The following is a 27544-nucleotide window of genomic DNA, read 5'->3' as shown; positions in this document are numbered from 1 at the left end:
GAAAGAAAAAATAGCTCAAGCTAAGGCAACACGGAAGGAAAAGCACATGGTAATATGGAAACTAGAAGCCCCCCAAATTTTATCTAGAAGCAGCAATCAGCAATTACAGAATCCAAGGAGAGACAGTGTGGCATAATGCTTTGGAATTAGATTCAAATCCCAGTTCTACTACTTAATAGTGAAGTACTAAGCCAAATCAGTTAAGATGCCTAAATTTTTGTTTCATTAGCTATTGAGTTACTTAACATTTCTTGGTTTAATGAAATATAATAGCACAGTGAGTACTGAACAGTTACTAATTCTCTCTCTCGACTTGTCTAAATTCACATAGCCTGTGGGGAGTCAGAACTCTCTTTTTTCCCTCACTCTGGCCAGGGTTATGTTTGCTTTTAAATCTCAAAACATCAACTACTAAGAATAACCTTATTCAGACAAGAAGGGTCATGTTGTTAGAATAGGAGGATATGACATTATAGAAAATCAGAATCTTTAAAAGTATTCAATTTCTTAATTTTATATATAGATTTCCACTTATTTTTAGTAATTATGTGTATGAGCAGTTTTATCTTAAGTGACATTACACAGTGAGATACATCAAAACAACATCAAGTTTCTTCTAAGTTTAAAACCTTCTGAAATGACAACTTAGTAAAATGTTTAAAAATCCTGCTAGGTTATAGAGAGCATTACATTATTTAGGTGGCTGCCTCCTGACAAGGTCTAATGCTCGTTCTTTGTAACAAAAAACAAACTTATCAGCCTGCTACTATTTCTGAGAAGCTGAGTACTATTTTTTCAGTATTCGAGTTAAAAGATCTCTGGCCAGCAGACTAAAATGTTTGTTTTATAATTGCCCGCTGAACTATGATAGTTTGTTTCCAGATGGTGCCCTTCCTTCAACCTGCACACAGTCTCTCCTTGTTCGGAGCTATTCAACCTCCTGCTGATCCCACTACCCCCACCCCTATTTAAGGCTACAGAGAGGAAATCCTAAGGAGGAGACTTTCCCCCCCTAGTCTCCAGCAATTTTTTGGTGACGTAATATGTGGGCTGAACTTGAGTTTACTGAGAAAGAGAGGGAATCACTATTCAAGGGTACTGTATATACAATCTGGGTCAGCTGCAGCTGGTTACTGCATTTCTCCATGTGGCAGACAGAGCAAAGCCACAATGCTTTCTCTGCCGGATTAACGACAGCCCACAGACCAGAACTTCCACTATACTACTTAAAATTACATAGGTGGCTTGTCAAATTCAATTGATGAGTGTTGTAAGAAGAAAAAGAAGTTCGTTATTACAGCTTGGATTCAACGGTCCAAAACAAAAATGCAATTGCCATTAAAGTCACAGATGAACAAACTTCTGCACTGATTTTTAAAAGCGAGAATAAGAGCAGCAAGTTTCTGGGTCTGCTTTATCAACAGATGCATAAAGGTATTTTAACATTTCTTGTTTTTATTTAAAAATTCTGTATGTCAAAATTTTATATTTGTAGAAATTTCAAAATATTTTATTAAACAAAGAATTTATAAATACACTACAATTTATCTTAGCTGAAAAAGGTTTTCTTTTGCACCTTTATGTAAAAACTGGTCCTTATGTACATACTCTGTGGTGATCGATGCATTATATGAGGTTCACTTTAATAACATTTGGTGTATATGCTTACACATCGGTAGATACGTGCTTGGTTTCAGAGAACAAGTGCTTTAGTGACACTAGAAAGAAATTTTAACAAGTAACAGATTAAATGTATAAGGCTGATAACACAGTGAGTAAAAACAAAGGGATACAAACAAAAGAAAACAGCTGTAAACATGAGTCTCTCTTCCTGCAGTTATAGTGTGTAAGTTTATGCATACTGTTAGAGATCTTAAAGTATAGCTACAAAACACAGCTAAGAACATATAAAATTAACTTAAAGGCTTTAGAACAATTCCCCAGTTATAGCATAACCCAATATGAAGCAGAAATTTTGTAAAGATTAAAGGTAAGTCTATGGTATTTCTTGCAAAAACTCAAAATTGTAACTAACTTTCCAGGTTTACATGTAACAGGAATTTAACTTGGGTCACACACATTAAAACTGCTATAACTAGAATTACTTAAAAAAGCAAAGTTATTGACACACACAAAAAAACTAAAACTTTATAGATTAGGATTAAGGAAAAAAATAAAATGTGACAGAAGTATTAAGCAGTCAGCAGTAACAGTAGAAAATAAGAACCCAGAAGAACCAATTACTTAAATACATGATTAAAAGACCAAAAATATATAATACTTTTAGACAGACAGAATTTTGGTAACCATACATATGAGGTTTCTTTCAATATTCTACCTGAGGGCTTTGTTTAATTGTATTATGAGAAAGAACTGTTAAAAATAAAATTACTAGTTACCAACAGTTAGCTTTAGCATCAAAGACACTTAAGTTTTTTATGATTTGGGGATTTTCTGTTCTTTTAAAAAACGAAAGGCATTAAATGGTAAGAATCTTCAACAAGCAAATAATTGTAAAGCTAAGATTTCTTCAACTTTACTTACATGTCTTTTCCTTAAAGATTCAAACTCTAAATCCTGGGAGGATCTCTGTTAAACATATTTTACAAGAAACTGATAAAATGTCCAAGCAATACTGCATCTGAAATACTCTCATCTCTCTTTCTGTTGTTGTTATTTTTTTTTGCTATGAAAAGTGCAGGACCTCATTCAACCTCATTTCTTACTGAGTCCTTAGGCAAGCATTTAATCTGAAACCCCAAACACACAGATAACTATCCCTTTCTTAGATGTCTCCAGGGGATGAGATTGTTCTCAAGTCTTTTCCCAGAATATAATTCACAATCTACAAGTACCTAAGGTATCTTCAGTGCTTCATAAATTTAGGTTCATTGCCTCATGCTATTTTCGGTGCGTGAGATAACCAGTTAAATGCCTCTATGCATTTACCATCTGAAAGGAAGTAAATCCTGATTTTTATTTCTTCTCTCTACTAGCTGGCAAATGTAGCAACTATGAAGAGAAACAGTACTAATAAAATTAACCCAAGGCATGGAAGACTTTTTTTCTTTTTTTCCTAAAAACAACCAAGCAAAGGCACAGATTTAAACTTAAGTATACTGTAACTAATTTATAACATTCTCTTGGGACCTAGGAAAATTTTAACATATACAGAAAGGTTTTATGAGGTAAGACAGATTTATAGATCTTTCACTTTTAAAACTGAACGTGGTGGGGAAATACTGAAGTTTTCAGAAAATGTAGTAGTAAATGTATTTTTAAAACCAGTTCTTTACTCATGACGTAGCTAGTCTACTTACTTAAGAAATGTGGCTCCTTATTCTTCTTTATGTGACAACTGAGTCATTACTTTTATAATAAGGGTAAGGGAATTGTATTTGCTTAAAAGAAACCTTTAATTGCCTCCTTTAAATACTTACTTAGGTCAGATTCTCTCATGGTGCACAAGGATTTATCTTACGACTTAATCGTACAGGAGCCCACAAAGAGCTAAGGCAGAACATACTGCTATTTTAACTTTTCACGTTTTTGTTCTTTCATGACAACACTGATGTAAAGTCACAATAACAGTCTTGGATTATATGTTCTTAGTTGTTCTATACAAATCTGTGTCTGGTAGGAAACACAAGCTGTTCAAATCAGAATACCGTTTATGAAATTCTACTTGTTTGGAAGTTTCATGATAGGTTCTGAATTTCCCTTGTTTTGGTAGCTTATGTCATAGATTACTTAAATAATTTTATGATCTAAGAGTTTCCATTCTATTATTAAAGTGAAATGAGTGAAGTTGAGGACTAGCTAAGTTAACTATGCAGGAGAAATACTATACATTTGAACCAGGAGGCTGACGGCTTCTACTTTACTGTCCTCAGTTTTTAAAATAAACCACATCTAAATTCCACGAATCTGCAAATATAGCAAGAAATCTTTTATTGGTTTTTGGCATAAGTAACTCTAGTACAATAGCAGTCCCTTTCTTATAAAATAGACAGATGATGTTTAAGGTCTAAATTTTCTACTCATGTCTGAGGCAAAATATAAAAACAAAAAACTAAAAGTATTCATCCAAGTGTGCTTTTGATGATCACTTAGCAAGAGAAGGCCTCTGATATAAATAAGGAATACTATTATGCTCACTCCTCCTATCTTATGTTGGTAACAGAAAAATAGTCCACACTCCACCCTTTGCTTATTTTCATTCTCACTCCACCTTCAAAACACCAAAGGAGACATGGTTTTAAAAAGTAGTGGTCATCTTCATAACTGCAAGTCAAAGAGTCCTTATTTCACTGATTTTAATAATAACCTTTATTTTGGGGGAGGGTTCATACTTAAAAGTTAGATAGATATCAACTGATACAATACATACAGAGGCAAAGGAATGACAGCAGAAAAGTTTGGGATAGAAAAATGATGGAAACAGAGCCTAACAAAAATGATTCCCAGATACCTTTTCATAAATAAGCAATGGGTCAATGTAAAGAGATACACACCAGGAGAAGACTGCAAAACGAGAGACACAAAGTTAAGGCTCCTCTGTAGTTACACCACGACTAGGATAAAAAACACAGGTCTAGCAAAGTTAGGAGCAGAAGATCAGAATCGCATTTGAATGCCAATGTTGGCTTCTCTGGTACTTTATCTCTGTGTAAAATGGTATACATTTATTTCACAGTGTTGTTGTGAATGCAAACATATTGTTAACATGTATTAAGCACTACATAAATGTGAAGGACTGTTACGGTATTGGGGATAGAAAATAGAATAGAATATGTTGCAATGAACTCTGTGGAGTCTCTGTCTACGTTCAAACTCTGGTGCCATCTCTCAGAAGCTGTGTGACTCTGGGTGAGGTACTTAATTTCCAGATGCTAGTCTTTCGCTGAGAATGAGGACTGTGACAGTCTACCTCAGAGGATTGTAGTTACAAGTAATGGACTTAATGCATGTAAAGGGGCTTAAAATAATGCCAAGCGCCCCGTAAGTATGAATGACTGTTATTACTGCATTACTATTATTAATCGTAGGCATAAACAACTTGGGACCTGACTTCTCAAATCAAAACACAAGAAGTAGGGTGGGAAGTGGTACACTAGAGTTCTTAGTGTATCCACTGGTGTCCTTCAAAACCAGCAAGCAGGAATCGAGCTTGTGACAGTGGGAAGGTGGGCCATGTGCCGCTCAGCCTGCTGACGCACCCGACAGAGTGGCACGTCCTACCCGTTCTACTGCTACCACTCCTTAGGGAGGGAACTCGTGAGAAAGAAGCAGCTTTGGTTCGTAGAGTGAGTTCTAATGTTTCCTCTAGTGTTTCTACAGAAATTGCATTATAAGGGACAAGAATTTCTCTGTCACAGCAAAATTGAAACATTTCAAGCACACATGTCAGCAATACGTGCCACTGCTATAAACACTGACTGAGGAGCCGGGGAACCTGAATTCTTGACTGGGTTCTACTACTATCTTTTTGTGTGGTCTGGGCCTTCAACATGCACATGGGTGCAAAGAGGTTCTTTTTTATTCTTTAACGTTTATTTATTTTTGAGAGAAAGAGGGAGAGCACATGTGAGCGGGGGAAGGGCAGAGAGAGAGAGGCAGGCTCCAGGCTCTGAGCTGCCAGCACAGAGCCTGATGGGGGGCTTGAACTCACGGACTGCGAGACCATGCCCTGAGCCGAAGCCGGACACTCAACCGACTGAGCCACCCAGGCGTCCCAGGTGCAAAGACGTTCTTGAATGAGATGGTCTCTAAGGCACTTTCCAACTCTAACAATCATATTCAAATATAGAGTTTCTTTCCTTGGTAATGGTTAAAGAAAATTATTGAAATTTTACTAAAATACAGTTCAGTAGAACCTGTTAGAAGAATGAACCTGCTAAATCATACGTAAACTTAGAACATATATATGATTATGGTTTAGAAAACATAATCGCCTACAATAATGACTGTAAACATTCCCTCATTCTTCAACTTGTCTCGAATCCTAAAAGGACATGCTACGAAAACTAAAATATGATGCCAAAACTTTCTGGTTTGAGATTTGCCTCAAAATGTTTCCTTGATAGATAAAAAAGATATTTATTAGAGAGGGCCAATTTAACTAAAACCGAATATACATATAAAATAATGACTAGTAAAGTCACTTGCTATTAGCTTTAATACTAGTTAGGGAAGAATGTTTTAATTAATGCCTTATACACATTGTGTATCATTTTCAGAGTCTTAAGACAGTAGAGTAAGCTTTTCAAGGGTAAGAAAAGTGTCTTATTAGGGTCTCAAAGCACCCAAGAACACTAATAGTATGCCATTGCAAACAGTGGGCACTCACCAAAATGTGTGCACTGAGCTGGGGAAGAAAAAGTATTACAGTGAGGTGATAGTTGGGAAAGTTATTCTCTGAAACCTAAACAAATGCAAAGGCATCGTGGTGTTGGATTTAACAAATTAATAAAATTAATTCTGGCCCAATTAATAACACCAATAGATACTCGGTTTTTTCCATTTTTTTTTTCGTTACTGACTTTAAAAGTAGGTTAATATTCATTCTTTTTACTTTTTTTTTCCTTCACTGGTTTGTTTTTTTACAAAGACTTCATACAACCTCATTTCAAAATGAAGGCTTTTATTTGGACCCTAAGTGTGTTATTCTTCCTACTAATGGGCATTGGACATTGCAGAGGAGGACAGTTCAAAATAAAAAAAATAACCCAGAGGAGATACCCTCGTGCCACAGATGGTAAAGAGGAAGCAAAGAAATGTTCATACACATTCCTGGTGCCTGAACAAAAAATTACAGGGCCAATTTGTGTCAATACCAAAGGGCAAGATGCAAGTACTATTAAAGACATGATCACCAGGATGGACCTTGAAAACCTGAAGGATGTGCTCTCCAGGCAGAAGCGGGAGATAGATGTCCTGCAGCTGGTGGTGGATGTAGATGGAAACATTGTAAACGAGGTAAAGCTGCTGAGAAAAGAAAGCCGGAACATGAACTCCCGTGTTACTCAACTCTATATGCAGCTATTACACGAGATTATCCGTAAGAGGGATAATTCACTTGAACTTTCCCAGTTGGAAAATAAAATCCTCAATGTCACTACAGAAATGTTGAAGATGGCAACAAGGTACAGGGAACTAGAGGTGAAATATGCTTCCTTGACTGATCTCGTCAATAACCAGTCTGTGATGATCACTTTGCTGGAAGAACAGTGCTTGAAGATATTTTCCCGACAAGACCCCCATGTGTCTCCTCCTCTTGTCCAGGTGGTGCCACAACATATTCCTAACAGTCATCCGTATACTCCTGGACTGCTGGGGGGTAATGAGATACAGAGGGATCCAGGTTATCCCAGGGATTTAATGCCACCACCCGATCTGGGGACTTCTTCCACCAAAAGTCCTCTCAAGATACCACCAGTAACGTTCATCAATGAAGGTGAGTTACCTCTTACTGTTAAAAATGGAAGCATGAGGTTAATATGTTTTATGGTTTATAAAACAATGCACACAATAAATGGCTTACTCTTAGTTTTGGTGACGTAATTATACACGAACATTTTTGTTTTCTATTAATCAAGAGTTGAACTTAAATACATCTCTCAGGTCTGAGTCTAAGAGTTTCTAAAAACAGAGTATTCTGTGAGAAAAGTATTGTCTTCCATCCAAATTCTCACAATCTAAGTTACCAGCATTAAGACAGGAATGAGTCCATAATCCACTTCTAACCTCTACAACCCCCCATCGGCCTCCAGCTAGATCATCTAGCTGCTCAGCAATCCTTCTGTTTACCTCTTGCTGCTCTCCCCATTTTCCTCCTCTCCAAAAGGAACATTTAAAAGTTTGCTTTCACTCTCCTTAAGCCTCTAATTACACCTCCTCCTTACCTCTGCTCTCAGAAATGTGTCATCTACTCCTGCACTGAGATGAAGTCTACTCAGGCCCTAGGTTCCTTGTTTTTTCCCTATTTTGGAAACATCTACATAACACCTATGCCTTCTTGCCCTCAGTGTTAAGAGGAAAAGGTATCCCTTCTATTTTCCAGGGCTAAACAAACTACAATTTGTATCTTATACCCACATACGTATAATTACATTTTCACTATGGTTAAACAAAACAAAACAAAACAAAACCTAAAATTGATCCCACTATCCCTACCTCTATTTCTTAATTTTGTTCCTTCTTCCATTCCTCTTCCCTCCCTTCCTCTTTCCCTTCAGTATTGGTCACCGATCTAAGTGGCCAGAATACAAAGATAAATAATTCATCTTTGTTTCAGTTTAGTAAGCTCACTGTTAATTTTCTGAATATTTTACATTTATTTTACCCCTGCAACCATTTTGCCATAAGGCATTCTCTTGAATTCTTTAGAAGTTGATTTGTTTCCTTACAGTGGAAAGAAAAGTCCAAATGCCCCAAAGTAAAAAGATTAAATAAATAGTTCATTCACTTACTGAAAAGGCAGTACATAAAAATGTACGTAGACTATGGAGTGATTTTAAACAACAACACAGAGAACAAAGACTGGAACGCGTATGGCATAAAGTATGTCTCTGCAGCAGTGGACCCCAGTGCTTTCTTGGGGCTCCACTTCAGAATATTCTGACTCTTCCTACTTCTCTAAATTCTTCATTTGCATCTCCTTCCTTCTCTATATTTAAAAAAGTTTTCCTCAAGATACTCTGTTTTGCAGGTTTCACACACCTTCAAGGCCGCCAAGTACCACCACTGCTCAGACGACTCCTGCCTGGGGCTCTCCCTCCAAAATCTAACCAATGCTCAGTATTTTGCATCTGGATGTTCTACCATCACCTCACATGGTGCTGCTTCCTCTCCTGAAATGCCTTCTCCCAGTTTCTCTCTTGACCTGGCAGATTTTAAGGCTTAAGTAAAAGAATACCTTAAATATTACACGTTCCCAGATTCCAACAAACATCTAAATGGCTCTTTCCCCAAACTGCTGACTTTGCCTTGAACATGTTTTCTGTTATCACATTACACTAGAGTTGTTTGCATGTTGGTCTCCTGGTAGACTGAATGCTTCTGGAAGAAAGTGAACTGTCTTTTCATTTTACTGTCTCAAACACCTAGCTGGGGGATGCCTGGCTGGCTCAGCTGGTTAAGCCACTGACTCTCGATCTCAGGGGGGTGAGTTAGAGCCCTGTGTTGGGCTCCATGCAGTGTATGAAGCCTACTTAAAAAAAAAAAAAAAAAAAAAAAGAGCGCCTGGGTGGCTCAGTGGGTTAAGCATCCGACTTTGGCTCAGGTCATGATCTCATGGTTCATGAGTTCGAGCCCCGTGTCTGGCTCTGTGCTGACAGCTCAGAGCCTGGAACCTGCTTCAGATTCTGTGTGTCTGTCTCTCTCTCTCTGCCCCTCCCCCACTCTCACTGTCTCTCTAAAAATATAAACAAACATTAAAAAAAGAGAGAACTCTCAGTATTCAACAGTAAGAAATCGAACATCTAGGTAGGATCAAGTCTTGGCACATTGTGCTCAGCATATTTTAAGCACTATGATAGATATTTGAGGAATAAATGAATGAGTGAATGAATGACTAAAGCTTAAAATAATCTTTTCCCCAAGCTAGCATTTTCCTTTTAAAATAAGTAACTTATTACAGAAGTAATACATATTTATTGAAGAAAATCTAGAAAATACTAACAAGCTTTTAAGAAAGTTTCGCTAAATAGCCAATAGAAATAAACAGGGGTGCCTGGGTGGCTCAGTCAGTTATGCATCCGACTTTGGCTCAGATTTCAAGTCCCTCATTGGGCTCTCTGCTGACAGCACAGAACCTACTTTGGATCCTCTGTCCCCTGCTCTCTCTGCCCCTTCCCCGCTTGTGCTCTCTCCAAAAAATAAACAAACATTACAAACAAAAAGCAAATAGAAATAAACAAAAGTTAACCAACACTTTGGTAATAGCCTTCAAGTCTTTCTTATGTGTCCTTCCTGTTAAACATGGTAATCAGTATTCTTGCAGCTTTAAAAAATAACTTTGTTCTTTTTCTTTCTCTATGATTATATCCTTAGGATAAATTCCCATTAGTAAGATTGGTGGGTCATTTGATTTTGATTTCTCTGTTTTGATTTCCATCACTCCCTATTTCTGAATTTGTTTGGCCCATCTCTGACACTTGCCTCCTGCCCCACATACCGAGTCAGCTCAGTTCTCCCCTGCTGCTTTTCCATCGTTCGTGGACTTGTCCCTCATTTCTATTCAGAGCCAGAACTCTAACTTAGCCCCCAATTATCTATGGCAGCAGCTAGAGGATAGGCTTCTGGGTTATCAGCTGTGTAACCTCAGGGTGTGGGGTGAAGGTGGGGTGAAACTGCTCTGTGCCTCGGTTTCCTCATCTGTAAAATGGGGGATAATAAATGTACTTACCTCATAGAATTTAACATTTGAGGAGTACTTAGAACAGTGCCTGGCAGTCAAAATGTTAACTCTTACTAGAAATGGTGTAATAGCTTGTCAATTAGCCTAACTCCATTTTCTCTCTCCATCAAAATATATTCTATATTGCCAACAGATCTTCTGAAACTACCACTTTGATCACATCACACTTCTGCTCAGCAGTTCCATATGACACACAGAAAATGTGCATTTTGCTTAGCCTGGGTAAGAACAATTTCCTCCTCAAAACAATCTTACTTCTTTAGCTTTCCTTCTATTAAGTTCCTTCATAAAAACCATCTGTTTCAATAAAATGAATCAACTCATTGTCTTTGAAATATTTTCCATGCTTTCTGCCTATCAAATTATAAGGCTCAGACTAAAATAAAATAAAATAAAATAAAATAAAAATAAAATAAAATAAAATAAAATAAAATAAAATAAAATAAAATAGCAACTCCTCCTTAAAGTCCTTGCTGACTTCCTCAGGCTTAAAGTGATTGCTTCTTTCCACAAATGTTTCTTTTCTCTGTGACATAAAGTATATACAACATTCCTTATACTCCCTCTTGAATTATCAGTTATCTTTACAGGTACATATAGTACTTATATACACATCTAAATAAAAATGTCTTCTAACTATAATATAAGCTCCTTCCTAGTAGATGGATATTGTCTCTCACTTGCAGATGCTAAATAAATGTTGGCTAACTTGTTACTACATTTTTACAGAGCTTCTTAAAGTTTTCATTCCAAAGACCTTCATGAAAGTACTTTTGATACATTGCACTAACAATGTATTAACTAACGCTGTATTAACAGCGTGTTAAGAGTATAGATATCAGGATTCATTCAGTTTATATTGTTTTAACACTCAGTAACAACAGGCTAGAACACCACTATGTTAGGTAAATGACGATCATTACTAATATCCCCAAACCCTGTGATTTCCAAAGCAAAGATGTGTACAAAATGATCCACTGGGTATAGAAAGAAAAAAATACGTATTTATTTTTGATATTCTTTTAAAAAGTGTATGTTTTAGGTAAGCTTTTAATGTTCGCAATTTATCAGCATAATAGTTTATACATTATCACATATAAATAAATATAACTGAAGTGTGTAGAATTTTTTTTTAACTGATGGAAGGTATAGCCATGTAGGTACGGAGATGAACACCATGGAGTATTTTCTGTGAGTGCTGAATCTTAACTGGATGGTATCAGTTCTAGAAGAAATTATTATTCATATATTCATACACTGATACATTAAAAAATGCTTACACAAAATGAGCTGTATCACTTCTAGATTTTATTATACACTGAGCTGTAGTGTAAGAAAAATCTTTTATTTCAGAATTAAATCCCATGTTAGGCATTTAGCATATCAAAAGTCCCATTTAAAAGACCTCTGCTTAAATAAAACAATGGTGTTTATATCCTTAATAAACTAATCCCTAATGTAAAATTAAGGGCACACATAATTTTTTCTGCTATTCACTATTTGTTATTATAAGTAAACATTAACTTTTTACTTATTTCATTCTATAAATGTTGGTCTTTGATATCCAAGGAATAATTAGCTACACCGTAAGAATGTTCATTAGAACACTAATGAACATATAAGGGAAAGCGCACAGAGTTAAGAAAACCTGTTATCTTTGTTATTGACCTTGGGTAAGTCACTTTGCCTGACTGTCCTGTTCTCTCACTTGTACAATGAGAGTGCTTGTTGGACCTGACAATTTTAACATCCCTTTCTAGTTCTAATATTCTATGATTCCTATAAAATATAAATTACTCTGAGCAACAATAAACAGACTTGCTATTTTCTTTATATATAATGTACTAAAATCTTTGTTCACAGTATTCTTATCAGACTGGAAAATATGTTTGAGCTTTTTCGGTACTTGGACAAAAAGGGCAAAGATGGATGGTTCTTCTGTACTTACATATACTTCTGGCAACAAGATGTTCTTAATAACTGTGCACTACATGTAGGTACATAGTCTAGAATTCTAAAGTCTCTAAATGTATAATGCATATGCATTAAACTTGTTTCAGCCAGTCACAAAAAGTCAAATACTGTATGACTGCACTAATATGAGGTGCCTACAGTAGTCAAATGTGCAGAGACAGAAAGCAGAATGGTGGCTGGAAGAATAGGAAAGTCTGTTTGATGGATAAAGGGTTTCAGTTCTGCCAGATGAAAAGAGTTCTGGAGACTGGCTGCACAATAAAGAGAAGGTATGAACCGTACATTTAAAATGATGAGTTGGTAAACTTCGTTATGTGTATCTTACCACCATTCTTCTAAAAAGGTGTTTTAATGACAATTTTATATTTTAGGTTATAAGAAAAATGTACCTCCAAAGAACAAACTTACTATGAAATCAACGCAAATAATGCAATAACTCTGTTAGATTAAAATTAATTATCTCCAGAAACATTACCTTCCCTCTACCGTTAAAGCAAAATGTTTGGGAATATAACTGCACACCTGGCAAACTGCTATCAATAAAATTCTTAACCGTTAATGTTATTCACGGACGACATTTTGGGTTAGTCTTTTACAAAAGAAAACATTGCTCTTTTACAAATGGTGTATTTATAAAAATAGTTTATTCCTTGTAAGCAAATGGATTTGAGAAAGTTCCTTCACAGAGTATTAGAGCATAGCTATCAGGAAACTTGGGATTCTGGCAAGGCTTTTTTGTTGCCTCTTTTGTAAGAAAGATTGTTATGGTAATTTGTGAGGTGATGCATATGAAAACACTTGGTGTATGTATGGTCTGACCATCATTAATTACTCCATTTATCTGCACCCTCCCCTACATGTGCCTTGCTTTGCCATGTATGGGAACATAAAAGGTAAGCTTAAAAAGTTAAACATAAAAAGCAGTCATTAGAAACTAACAATACGCTTTTTAGTGGATAAAACTTTTAATTACTTATAATGCTTCTTATTGGTGTTATTTTAAAGATGCAATTGCTTTCAGTGGAATACTTAGATTAACACTTTGAAAAAAAAAAAACTAAAGAAACCTGTTTAGACAAAGGGGCTATTGGAATAGGATTCTTTTTTACCAGTTATGAGAAACAACTTATAATTCTTTAGTAATTTCAAAAATAAAAGCTCAGATTGCTAAATGCATTTTATTTTTTAATTCCATTTTATTTTTTAAGATTCAAAAAAAAATTTTTTTTTCTTTTTACATTTGTTTATGTTTGATAGAGAGAGACCAATCACAAGCGGGGGAGGGGCAGAGGGGAGGAGACACAGAATCTGAAGCAGGCTCCAGGCTCTAAGCTGTCAGCACAGAGCCCGACATGGGGCTCAAACTCACACAGTGCGAGATCATGACCTGAGCTGAGGTTGGACGCTCAACTAACTGAACCACCCAGGAGCCCCTATTTTTTTTTAAGATTTAAAAAAAATGCTTTTTATTTATTTTGAGAGAGGAGAGAGAAAAAGAAAGGGAGAGAGAAAGCACACATGTGAGCAGGGGAGGGGCAGAGAGAGAGAGGGAGAGGGAATTCCAAGCAGGCTTTGCACTATTAATTAGTGCAGAGCCTGACATGGGGCTTGATCTCAGGAACTGTGAGATCATGACCTGAGCCGAAATCAAGAGTCAGATGCTTAATCAACTGAGCCACCCGGTGCCCCACTAACTTTTATTTTAAACTTACAGGTTAATAAACATAGTAATTAATATTTTTAGAAGACAGAATCTATTATTGCTTTAGAAAGTATTTGCCCCAAACTTCCCATTTGGAAATGCTATAGAATGTATTTGTCTTATACTTAGCTCACAACCCAATTAAAAAGTTTACCTCTCAAAAGATTTTACTTGATGACCAATTATTTGAAGCTCTAAAGTGATTACCTTTTTGTCCTGTTTCTTTTGTCACAAAGAGCAGGATTAGGACAATGAAAATAAATGAGAAATTCAACAAGTTCAAAAAGGGAAGAAAGCTTTTCCTTTTAAGCAATTAAATAGTTTCTTTACAGAAAAAAAAAATGGGTATATTAAAGATGGTTCCCAGTAAAGGTATATTTAAAGTATGAAAAAGAAAATTAACCCACTGTTCTGTTCAAAATATGGGTTCTTAATGAAAAATACGTGTTGGGAAATAATGTGGCATGACTGGTCAATATTTTTCTTTCTATGAATCAGATCTATTAACTGGAGTTTGTTAGCCCTATACAAACTTTAATCATCAAATAAACTGAGGAAGAGAGAGACTGGTCCTTCAAATTCAATGTACAGAACTCCAGTTTCCTGCCTTGAGAAGAATCCAATTGTGTCAAGAAAGATGAAGACTATTTCAAGATTACTCAATGCAAGAAAAAGGTTAATAAAATTCCTATTTTAAAAGAAAGGTACTTCCAGTCTATACCTTTTGTGAACCATTCTGAACAAATTCCTGAAACATATGTTAGTAAACTTACTTCTGATCATATGCAAACCTTCAAGTTAAATTTGACCTCTCAAAAATAAAGCTATTACTTTTCTTCTAGTCATTTAAGAATTCCTATTAGGCAGTGACTTTTGTGGAAGAGAAAGCAGTAAAACACTTAATAGAAGAATGTCTTATAATCCAACTCTAGAGAAAAGTAAATAACATATACAAGTAATAATGAAAAAATATTTCTGCCAAGACCAACAATATATACTGGGCTAAGACAGGTTAATGGTTTATTTATAAAAAATAAACACAAACAAATACTAAATTCTAATATTAACTATCTTTACCAAGGAGAAAAAAGTAGCTAAAACACTACTAATTTTAGACACATGTTCTAGAAAAGGATTTCAACTAAATTTTCCTAAGCTTTTTGATCAACTAAATCTAACAGGCATCTGAACTGTAAACATGAAGGCCATCACCAAAAATGTGGGTTGAAAATTAAAGTTAAAGGTAATTTTAATATTGCATAAAATGAAGTCTTATCAAATCAAAGCTGGATTTAGAAAACCCACAACTCTCCAATTTGTTTAAATATCCAAGGGCCTTTTAAGTCGCAGAAAAGAAACAAATGGTATTTTACAAATATTCTGTCAACATTCAAAGCCTTGATGTTTCTAAATATTTTAGAGCAATTCAAGTAACCTAGTGAAAGTCAAACTTTTGAATATATACTTAAATATAAAATGTAATTGTCAAAACTATAGTCAAATGAGTGCAGAGCAAACATTTACAAGGATGACATTCATAAAATAAACAATACAAAGGTGACATTTATAGAATAAACAAATTTCTGAAATGAGGGAATATTTATGTGGACTGCAACAAGACCATTTTATGTGTGCATTAACTATAATAGAGTTTAAGATAAGAGCAATGTTCCTCAGATATCCTTGACTATTGTGGAAGTGACAACTTCAACTCGACAGTCTACCTCAAGGGCTCTAAGTATCACCCTCGACCATTTACATTTCAGGCATACAAAACTTCTAAGTCCTCTGTAACCTCAAGCTCTCTTCTGTTTTCAGTTCTCAGCTCACGTTACTCATGGGTAGCCTTGATCAGACTCCTAACCCCCACACTACGAGCCCAAGCTCTTACTCAATTTTCAAAACTCAGCTTAGATACAGGTAGACTTTGATCTCTTTCCTGCAAATCTGGGTTAGCTATTTGTTGGCCAGTATTCCCAACTGTCCTGCATAACTCCGTCAAATATTTGTCATGTTGCAGTGGAATTCCCTTTTTGCTTGCCACTTCCCCCACTTCCCACTTCACTCTGTGGTTGCTTCTTTACCTCTTGAGCCTAAACTTTCTAGCCTATCATAGATGCAGAAAAGAAACATATGGAAAAAATGCAGAACTGAGGAAATTCTGGAAACCACTGTGGCTACTAGGGATCATGTAGTTCAACAAATATTTGAGTGCCTATGTGGGCTTGAACTATGGATGCACAACTAAAAGATAGTCTTGGCCCATGGGGAGTTGTAGGAGTAAACAAATGAATATAATATCATGCATTACACAAAATAATCTAAGAATGGACCTGGAAATTAGACTTCACTTTTCCTTCAATTTTGCTCCTGCATATAAAATTCCATAGATTTCATCCTATCTGAATTACAACCTCTCTATCCTTCTCTGACTTGACTACAATGCATGCTTCTGAAGTGTTTAGTAGCTCATATGTGATGGATAAATAAGGAGAATAATATCAGTAAAACAAAGAGGTCATATTGGTTCATTGGGATTTTTTCCAAGCTATTTTAATGTTTTGTGTCACAAGTATCAACAGCTGAATACAAAGTATGTTAACAGCTAATATGTGCTGTTATTTTTAGTGTAAGATTTTATAGAACATGAAATGTTTCAGGAATACATTATTTTCTACAATAGAGATGACTGTACATTCACCTTTGATTAGCCATATTACATTTATTAATTAAATAAGATACATATTTATTACATGAGCAACTGCTTTTTTTTCAAGGTCTGCAATGAAGGAGAAAAGAAGGCAATTAACAAGTTACTCATGATGACTACTCCCTAAAGCACTGTGTTAAAAGTTCTGAATACTTTGTAACTTAAATTCAGTAAATGATAAGGTAGATAATATAAAAACAATTCACACTGAATTTTAATGGAATGTGATCAAATTTATGGCCAGTCTAATAAGATCAAAACATTATTTTTTCACAGTCCTCCCTACCTTAAGAACCTATTTATGAGCTTTCACAGACTAATCAATATCCTCATGAATATAAAAGCAGAAATTCCTTTTTATTTTTTTTTAAATTTACTTATTTTGAGAGAAAGAGAGAGGCAGAGAGAGAGGGAGAGTCCCAAGCAGGCTCCACGCTGTCAACACAGAGCCCAACACAGGGCTTAATCTCACAAACCATGAGATCATGACCTAAGTCTAAATCATGAGTTGGACATTCAACTGACTGAGCCACCCGGGTGCCCGCGAAAGCAGAAATTCTTAGCACAATTTTAGCAAATGAAATCTAGCAATACATAAAACTAGTAATACATATGACCAAGTCAAGACTATCCCAGCAATAAGGTGGTTGGTTTAATATTAAAAAGTAATCACAGAATTCACCTACTAACAAACAAAAAAAAAGAAAAACCCTATTATCTCAGTAGATAAATAAAAGCTCCTGACAAAACCCAAAATCCATTATGAAAAAAACTCTCAGCAAACTAGGAACAGAAGGGACAAGAATTTTTAAAGTAGTTATTACAGCTTAAAGGATATGTTCATAATCAATGCAATAGAAACTGCAGGAGAGAAATAAAAACTATAAAAAAAAGAATCAAATTTTTAAAAAGAATTAAAGAATCCAATACCTAAAATAAATGTAACCCAAGAAAGGGAGCATTAAGTCTTTCCAGGTTCTCAAATTTTTTTACTAGTAATGTATAGTGTTTATGGTTATTGTATCATAATTTCAAAAAGTCTGAAACAGAAATATCAACAGAACATAAAAATGTGGGCTAGAGAAATATATCATCTATTGATTTTGTGTGTGGTTTTCAATTTCCTTGTATTTAAAGTGTGAAGGCAAGTTAATTTATTTACTTAAAAAAATGACCAATAGCCTACTAATAGTTAAAACACTGATAATGTAAAGCCAGAAGAAAAACAAAAATAGTCTCCATCCTCAAGGAGCAATCTAGAGGAAAGAGTTCAGTCTCTAAAAACCTCTTCTAATGATGCAATCATATAACTATTTATTTAATGAGATGACTCCTTCCCCAGTTAGCCGAAAAGGGTCCCTTTATACACCGGTACAGTATAGATAACACATTTCTTAAAATTTCAACAACCCTACTTTCATTATAGTGCATGAGCTTTACTCGACTAAACTCTATTTTCACCTAATTTCTAAAAAGTGCACATGTCAAAATGTAAATATTTCTAGTAAAATATAAAATGTGATGACTGGAATTTCTATACTTTTTTATTGTTGTTCTAAAAGATCTGTGGGGTAATTCTTATTTCTGAATCACTTAATATTTTTACATCCTTATAAAAAAAAAACAACAAAGGATCAAAACACTGGAGAATGGTTCAACTAAAGAAATGTTCAGTAAAACTTAGAAGCAATCTTTCTTTAGATCGAAAAAAATGTGGAAATCACAAGTTCAAGAGTCAGACACTACAAAGTATTTCACAAAAATGTTCTGTCATTTTAAAAGATACGAAGAACTTACTAGTGGATTAAAAAACAGGGAGAGAATCTGTTTCTCTCCCTGTGAAATAACACGGAAGCAAATGTAGCCAGCAGTTCAGAACATGGGCCCTGGGGTTAGAAAGAAACGGGTTTAAGTCCAAGGTTTATTACCTTCTAAGATATAGGACTTTAGTTTCATCTCTAGTTAACTGTTAACTGTTTCATCTATAGGACATCTGTAAACGATCACAGGGTCACTGTGTAGACTAAGAAAATTACTGTTAGTCATATAAATTGAAACAATTCTTTAGAAAGGCATTTTGCCAACATTCCTGAAATGCATTCATATGGACTACTGAATGAGGGAAAAAGTTAACAGATTCTGTAAGTTTGGGAAATTCTGATTTATTTCAGGGCTTCTTAGTCTTTAATATGTACATGTACACTGTGAGTTTCCAAAAGGGTAATATAATACTTAGCAATAATAAAACTTATTTGACCATGGTAGGCGGTTTTCACGAAGTACCTTAAGGGACTAGTGTGTTCAACTGAAATCAAATTTTGGAAAATGTGAACTGGGTACAATGAAGAGCCATAAAAGTGTTCACACCCTCTTGATCTAGCAGATCAATCCCACAGCATTTTTAAAGTAAATATTTGAAAAAAATGAAGCCAATAAGAAGACACTTTGTGCACTTTACAATAGCAAAAATCAGATGGAACTTCAGTATCCAATGACAGAGTAATAAACAATGATATACTAATGTTAAAAATTGTGTATTACAGCTACTATAAGTGCTAGAATGAAGACTGTGGTCCCAAGGAAACTGTCTTTTTGTTAAAAGACAGAATTCAATTTTCTATGTGTGTCAGAATTACAACAATATAAAAATGTATGCATATGGACAAAGACTCCTAAGAACACTGGAAAATGGAACAAGTTAATGTTCCAGATAGTGGGACTGGGGTAATCCTTTATTCAGTTTCTTTAACTTCTATGGTATTGTGTATACAATAGATAAAAAGTTGTATTGTAAAGAAAGAATAAAGGTAAGACCCTAGACTAAAACTATTTTAATAAGGCTCTATTCCTAGTAAGTTTCCTGGTAATCAATGATATTTTAATTATAGGACCATTCAAAGACTGTCAGCATGCAAAAGAAGCTGGACATTCAGTCAGTGGGATTTATATGATTAAACCTGAAAACAGCAATGGACCAATACAGTTATGGTGTGAGAACAGTTTGGATCCAGGGGGTTGGACTGTTATTCAGAAAAGAACAGATGGCTCTGTCAACTTCTTCAGAAACTGGGAAAATTATAAGGTAAATCAGTGATTTGGACCTGGGAGAGAGGTGGAGCAAAGCAACTCTTACAATGTAGTCATTCTAGGAAATAAATAAGAGACACAGCTGAGAAACAACTATCCATATGTTTTTTACTATCTACCTTTGTAAAAAAAAGAATTCTCATCTCTAGTTTTAAAGTCAAAATTAAAAGGTAAAAAGGAAACTAGAGATATACTTTAAAATGTCTCCTTTCAGTCTGGATCATTTATACATGTATTTAATTCTTAGCAGAGACTACTGCTAATTCCATTTTTTTTTCTTTTTAAAAAAATGTTATTTATTTTGAGAGAGAGAGAGAGAGAGAGAGAGAGAATGTAAATAGCGGAGGCACAGAGGGAGGCTCCACACTCAGAGCGTAGTCCACTGTGGGGCTTGCTTGATCCCATGACGGTGAGATCATGACCTGAGCTGAAATCAAGAGTCGGATGCTTAACCGACTGAGCCACCCAGACACCACCACTAATTCCATTTCCTAAGAAGACAACTGCTTTTTTGTTTACGATCACATTTGTACCCATCAGCAGTTGTATGTAAGCACTAATATAAACTATAGAACTTAAAAAAATGACTCTTTTTCTAGGTTAAATTATCTCAGATAATCATCCCCCCAGGTTTTAAATTGGTTAACACCAGACAACGGCGCTGTTGGGAAGTAATGTACACCCAGATATACGGGACCAAAATTATTTCTCAATAATTTTGATGTTTATCATGCTAGGAGTGTAGAGTATACACCCTTCAGTTTAAGGATGGCAGATGAGTGCGATTATATTTTCTAGATGGTTAATACTTCATTCAAAACTGTGAAGTAACATGTGATTACTCACTTTTAGGTGGCATTTTACTGGTAGCTAAAAATGAGACATTAACATATCCATGTCAAAAGTTGTGTAAATTTCCAAACAAGTAACCAGGGAGAAAATCCCCAACACAACCTCCTTGAAAATACACTTAGTGTTAAGATCAGGTTTGCCGAAACTTACGCCGTGCTGCACACCTGCAATGGTGAATGCTTACTGAAATAGGACAGTTCATGGATTTTTTAAAAATAATCTACAATTGGGGCGCCTGGGTGGCTCAGTCGGTTAAGCGGCCAACTTCGGCTCAGGTCACGATCTCGCGGTCCGTGGGTTCGAGCCCCGCGTCGGGCTCTGTGCTGACAGCTCAGAGCCTGGAGCCTGTTTCAGATTCTGTGTCTCCCTCTCTCTGACCCTCCCCCGTTCATGCTCTGTCTCTCTCTGTCTCAAAAATAAATAAACATTAAAAAAAAAAAATAATAATCTACAATTTTTCCAAGGTGGAACTTTGAAGATGACTGTTTTATCTTGATATTTAATTATAATAGAGCTAAAGAAGACAATTTGCTCTACTATCATTTTTATTGAGTGATCATAAAAATGTCAGATATCCTTTTTGTCTGACTATGGCAGGGGACAGTTACATATATACCTTTAGAAAAAAATCTGGCTCTTTGTACGAGAGAGATCAGGAATCCTTTTCAAGAATCTGGCTAGTTCACTAGTTAATGTTTTTAGTAGCTAGGAATAATGTTTATTCTGTTTTGCCCTTTTCTTATACCTAAGGTTTGAAGCTAGATGTATAAATAAATATGGACAAACTAAGAGAAAGAAAAACAAAACAAAATGACTATGTGGGGTTTATAAAGGTCAGGTGAGCTATTAAAATGGAAATTCACATTACCGCTTAAATGGCAAATATTTTTATGTTACCAAATGTTTGAAACTTATCTATAAAAAAGTTTACTATCCCTGCACTTATGTTTGTACTCATGCTGTTTGTTTATTAACAGAAAGGGTTTGGAAACATTGATGGAGAATATTGGCTTGGACTGGAAAATATCTATATGCTTAGCAATCAAGATAATTATAAGTTGTTGATTGAATTAGAAGACTGGAGTGATAAAAAAGTCTATGCAGAATATAGCAGCTTTCGCCTGGAACCTGAAAGTGAATTCTTTAGACTACGTCTGGGAACTTACCAGGGAAATGCAGGGGACTCTATGATGTGGCATAATGGTAAACAGTTCACCACACTGGACAGAGATAAAGATATGTATGCAGGTGAGTAAGAAAAAACTGAAGTGTATTCTTTGTAGAATCACTACCTTCTATGTATTACACAGAACCTTGCTATTACAGTATACACTACTAAAAATCTTTCCAGAAAAGTAATTTTGGAGTCAGTCACAGGGAATATAAGCTGCTGAAAGGTTGGTTATCTCTTCTATAAGGCAATCCCAAAGTGTGAATGAACTCTGTGAAAAATAAGGTTCTGTCATTTTAACTTGGGGGTGGGAGGGTGGTGAGGAAAAAAACACTCATTCCTTTGGAAATAAAATTCTCTAATGCCTAAAATTCATAACAACTACTAACTAATCACCTACCACATGCCAGGCACTGTTAACAGATGCTAAGGATACAGCAGTGAACAAAGTTCCTGCCCTTCTAGAGCTTATTCTCTAGGAGACAAAATTATTTGTCAGGTGGTGACAAATACTCTAAGAAAAATAAAATGGAGAGAACAGTGAGTGATAAGCAGCAGGAGGTGGGGTGGGTACTATTTTATACAGAGTGGTCAAGTAAGGTTACTTTGAGAAGGTAACATCTGAATAAAGACCTGAAGGGAGCAAAGGAAGCAAGCCATTTGGGTACATGGCCTTGGTAAAGGCATTTCTTAGCACTCACGTGAAGGGGAACAGTAGGACTGCAACAGCAAAAAAGCTTTACTCAGAGAAGTTAATATTTGGTTTAGGAAGAATCATTTAGGCCATCCAGAAAACAGAACTGTTCACATTAGTTTTCATATACTTCTGCCTTTTTAACCCAGTTTTATGGCCCTGATAAAGAGACATCACCCTGCAAAATCTGTTTTTCTGTTCAGCTGTATCTTGGCAAGCAGTATATAGGTCTCTAAGTTTACAATGGCAGAAGAGGGAAAAAGGAAGATATAACCAAAGTATATCCCATATTTACAGAAACACATTTGGCCACTGGTAGTGCTATTCTAATTTACATTATTTTGTGCTTTTTTGAGAATTCAATTTTCCCCAACTTACTACTTTAGCAACTCCATACCTTTCCTTCCCAATTCTCCATTTTATTCCTCTTTCTCTCACACAAACAAACGCTGTTTGTGTTTTATTTACCCTGCTACACAGAAATTACAATTAATTACAATTAAGGTTAATTAATTATTAAATTAAAATTTAATTTAATTTAAAAAAGCAATGGTAAGCAAGCAAAGGGCAAGGTCAAAAAGGCAATTCAAGTGATCTTCCAAGTAGCTGATACTTCAGCAACAGTAAAAGAATGAAGAAACAAAACTCTAAAGACAAAGGTAACTGAAATCAGTAAGAAAAACTCAAATTATTCCAAAGGTAGAGTAAGTTTTTCATGGTTTATGGAGCACCACGCTTGGAGAAACTTTTACTTTGATACTGTATTTTCTTCCTCAAAGGAAACTGCGCCCACTTTCACAAAGGAGGATGGTGGTACAACGCCTGTGCGCATTCTAACCTAAACGGAGTGTGGTACAGAGGTGGCCATTACAGAAGCAAATACCAAGATGGCATATTTTGGGCTGAATACCGAGGCGGGTCGTACTCTTTGAGAGCAGTTCAGATGATGATCAAGCCTATTGACTGAAGAGAGATCGCCTCCAACTTAAATGACAGAGAGCTCTGCCCTTTTCAGTTCCTAAAAATGTAAATGTTACATGTATATTGTTTTGCACAATTCATTGCTACAGATACAGTTTTAAATGAACTTACCATAACTGTAAAAGGGGATTTATGACTATAGTTTCATCTTTCCTCAATATACTGCAGAAGATTATTTGTACCCATAATCCTATTTTTAAAATTATATTGACTAAACATAGGCAAAGTTTGTTTTATAAAATGTAAATATTTGCTACAGTATATAACAAATCTTAGCTTTATTTTAAATCAAAATTGAATACATGTTCAAGACAATTTATTTAAAAATTTTATGAGATTGCTCTAACTTCCAATAGAAAAAATAATTTTAAAATTTCAGCCAAGTAATACGTTTTATTTATAAAAATATAGACAGGAAATTAGAGAAAACTCTAGTTTTGCCAATAGAAAATACATTTTGCATTGAATAAAAGTTATTTCAATTCAGTTTGTGCCTCTGACATGAAATGGTTAGACCGAAATCCTTTTCCTGCTTTTATTTTGAGAGAGAGAGAAAAAGCATGCACAAACGGGGGAGGGGCGAGAGACAAAATCCCAAGCAGGCTCAGCACTGAGCATGGAGCCCGATATGGGGCTCCATCCCATGACTGAGATCACGACCTGAGCCGACATCAAGGGCCAGATGCTCAACCAACTCAGCCAACCAGACGTGCCCCTTGAACTCCTGCCAATATATTTTGTGCCAATCCCCCCCCCCAAATTAAGTGATCCATAGTATTTAAATACGTATTTTAAAAAATAATGTATGTAATGTTTAAACAGTCAAATTTACAAAAAACGGAAATTATAAATGATTTTTTCAATATTGTCTTCACATGATTTATTGGAACACCAAAATTTCCTGAAATGTATTTATATTGTTCTATCAGCAAAATATTGGTATTACAAGAATGGGAATCACAAAAATTTAGTGAGCCAATGGTTTTACAGATCTGAATTATAACTTACGTATAAACAAGCTTATTAATACCCCTGCTCTCCCCACTTCCAAATTTACTGATCCTGTCTGCTATTCAAGTCAGAAAGCCTAGAGAACTTTATAAGCATTACCACATACTGATGGGTGGGACTAACACAACTTCAAGGAACTGTTAGATATTTTCTCAATACTGAGATTCAATACCTTCGGGGCAGAATCCACAGGGGTTTGGCTAGTCCAATTTGCTAATTCCATCTTATTGTGTGTGTGTGTGCGCGTGTGTCTTTTACTCAACTTTGGATCTAACAACTTATTACCAACCTCCTGGAATAATTTCTTTCCAGAAACATGTTCTTGCTTACAGTTGACCTTCCTAATTCATTTGTGAACTAAAATTTTAGAGAAATCGCTGAAGACTTCTGCTCAAGCAAAAAGAAAATCCTACCACGACTGAAGATAATCACTTGAACAACTCAAGCCCACCAACATGACCAGTGTTTTTCCTGTCGTATGTTAAAATGAAAATGCTGGTCAAAGAAGGCTTCAAGAGAACATCAAAATATTAAAGTAGTGCTTTTCTTTGTTTTACCTATGGTTATCTTAAAATGGGTTTGAAGTCCCTCCTACCACCCCCAGAATAATAAAAAAAAATCTGCTGTAAGATTTCTGGATAATCTAGTTGTTCTATCAAATCTTAATTGGATAAAATTGTACAAGGGCATTCCATTTATATAGCATTTCATGTAAACATCCAAAACCCTATCAAAGACAAGTCTTAAAGAACTTTCACAGGAGAATATTGTTTTATTAAAACTAGAATGATGTGAAAAGTCCACATACAAACAAGAAAAATGGGCTCAATGCTAAAACACCTTGGCCACTGGGCCCATTCTGCTCTCCTTTATAGACACGAGATAGCTCTGTTCTGGAGCTCCTGTAGAGCAGGGAATAAGAAGCAGAATTATATAGTGGCTAAGTATAGGTACTAAAGTCAGTACTACTTGGATCTGAGGCCCAACTCTACCAATTTACTAGCTCTGTTACCTTGAGCAGTTTTTATATTCCGTTTTCTTATCTATAAAATGAGGATATGAACAGTAGCCAGCTCTTCATTTGCTAACTTAACAGAGCTATGACAAACTATTATGGCAGATAGTTAAGAGCTGGGATCACAAGAAAAGATAAAGAAAAACTAAGGTGAAGACAGTCATAGTAAGAATTTAAGCCAAGTGAGGATCTTCTGAGAGATTAGATAGGTCACTTGTGTGGTCCAATGGCTAGCTACTTAGCAGGTCACTTAGGAATAAAGACATGGTTGCCCGACCTTCAATAAGACTGAACTCTAACTTTGGAGATGCTTTACAGAAGGATTCAGTCATTTTTAATAAATGAAATGAAGCTTATCCTAAGAATGATTTAGACTCCATTCTGTACTCAATGGGAGATGCCATCAATGTCTAGGAAACTTGGCATCTCTGAGGTAGACTTTTAAAACTTGAGATTTTGAATAATGCCAATATTAGACATTGCCTTGAAATTCAGTAGGTATCTACAAACAAACCTATCCCCAGGCTCCAAGCTTGGTAGAGCAGAACGACCAAATTTTTAGTCCAGTGCTCCCTTGACTCTGTAAGTCATGATATGAGAGTGCGAATTCTTCTAGTGTTATATTTCTTAGGACTCCTACGAGTAATAATATATTAAGTCTGTAAACACTTCTGCAATTATGAAGATGTTTACAATTACTTATAAACCTATACTAGTAAGATACAGTTTTTATATACTTAATAGTAAGTTAAAGATTATACCCTCACAGATTTTTAGTCTTTTATTTTAGTGTCTATAAAAAGACAACCAAGTAAGAAAAGAATGCTTCCACTCACAATGCCAAGCCCCCCTCCTCTCCTACTTCTCCCAAAAGCCATCTAAAAATAAGCTCAGTTTTCTGGGCACCTGGGCAGCTCAGCAGGTTAAGCATCCAACTCTTGATTTTAGCTCAGGTCATGATCTCACAGTTTATGAGTTTGAGCCCTACATTGGGCTCTGTGCTGACATTGTGGGGCATGCTTGGGATTCTCTCTCTCCCTCTCTCTCTGCCCCTCTCCTGCTTGTGCACTCTCTCTCTTTCAAAATAAACAAACACTAAAAAAATAAATAAAAATAAACAAAAATAAGCTCAGTTTTCAATTTTATCAGTGGGGTTAATAGTTACTAAATTGTAAGTCTACAGATAATTATAGGAAAGACTGACAAATGAACTCAAAATTTTAATTCCAATACAGATTCCCAAAATATTAATATTATTCCCTAATGCTTTATTTCTTTGAACTGTAAATGAAATATAATGCTTATCTTTTAAAAAAATATTTATTTATTTATTTATTTATTTATTTATTTATTTTTGAAAGCAAGAGAGCTCGAGTTGGGAAAAAGGGGGAGGGGGGAGAGGGGGAGGGGAGGGGGAGACAGGGGGAGAGAAAGAGAGAGAGAGAGGAGAGAGAGAGAGAGAGAGAGAGAGGAGGAATCCGAAGCAGGCTCTACATTAAACATGGAGCTGATGCAGGGCTTGATCCTAGGAACTGTGAGACCTGAGCCAAAATCAAGACTGAGCCACCCAGGTGCCCATAATATGTATCTTTATGTAAGTCCATTTAACCTTCTTTGTCTCAGTTTCTTCACTGGTAAAATGTGAATATAATATCATTTACCTTATAAAACTGTTAAGAATTAGACAATTTATGTAAAATACACAGTGTCAGGCATACAGGATTAAGTGCTGAATAAATGTTAGTTATTAAGATTTTTATTATTTTTCTGTTAAGGTTTGCTCAAAAAATTGCAAATTTTTTTTTTTTTTTACTGCAATTATGGAAACATCAGCAACCAGAAATGCCACCAGCAAAGCTGCTGGAACTGGGGGTGGGGGTGGGGGATCTGATTCTGTTTATGATTAAAACGCAGATCTGTAAACTGC

General features: G+C 35.5%; 2 protein-coding genes across 6 annotated transcripts in view; one reads left to right on the top strand and one right to left on the bottom strand.

Moving 5' to 3' along the window:
• Positions 1 to 27544, bottom strand: part of RALGPS2 (Ral GEF with PH domain and SH3 binding motif 2) — a 169679-nt gene that overhangs the window by 46331 nt on the left and 95804 nt on the right. The gene's annotated exons all lie outside the window — the stretch shown is intronic.
• Positions 913 to 25873, top strand: ANGPTL1 (angiopoietin like 1). Its single transcript, XM_060643633.3, has 5 exons — positions 913 to 1434; positions 6611 to 7456; positions 19695 to 19888; positions 21723 to 21993; positions 23390 to 25873. The coding sequence occupies exons 1-5, from the start codon at positions 1425 to 1427 to the stop codon at positions 23575 to 23577; spliced, it is 1509 nt and encodes a 502-aa protein (XP_060499616.1). The 5' UTR covers positions 913 to 1424; the 3' UTR covers positions 23578 to 25873.

This window comes from Panthera onca, chromosome F1 (assembly GCF_046562875.1).
Source record: "Panthera onca isolate mPanOnc1 chromosome F1, mPanOnc1 haplotype 2, whole genome shotgun sequence".
NCBI classification, from domain to species: Eukaryota; Metazoa; Chordata; class Mammalia; order Carnivora; family Felidae; genus Panthera; species Panthera onca.
This window is presented reverse-complemented; position numbering and strand designations above follow the sequence as displayed.

Bases quoted from the DNA above. Each gene is read 5' to 3' on its own strand.
- ANGPTL1 (XM_060643633.3), top strand. The intron at 7,457-19,694 runs GTGAGTTACCTC...TTTTAATTATAG, and splicing joins AGTAACGTTCATCAATGAAG to GACCATTCAAAGACTGTCAG. The intron at 19,889-21,722 runs GTAAATCAGTGA...GTTTATTAACAG, and splicing joins GAAACTGGGAAAATTATAAG to AAAGGGTTTGGAAACATTGA.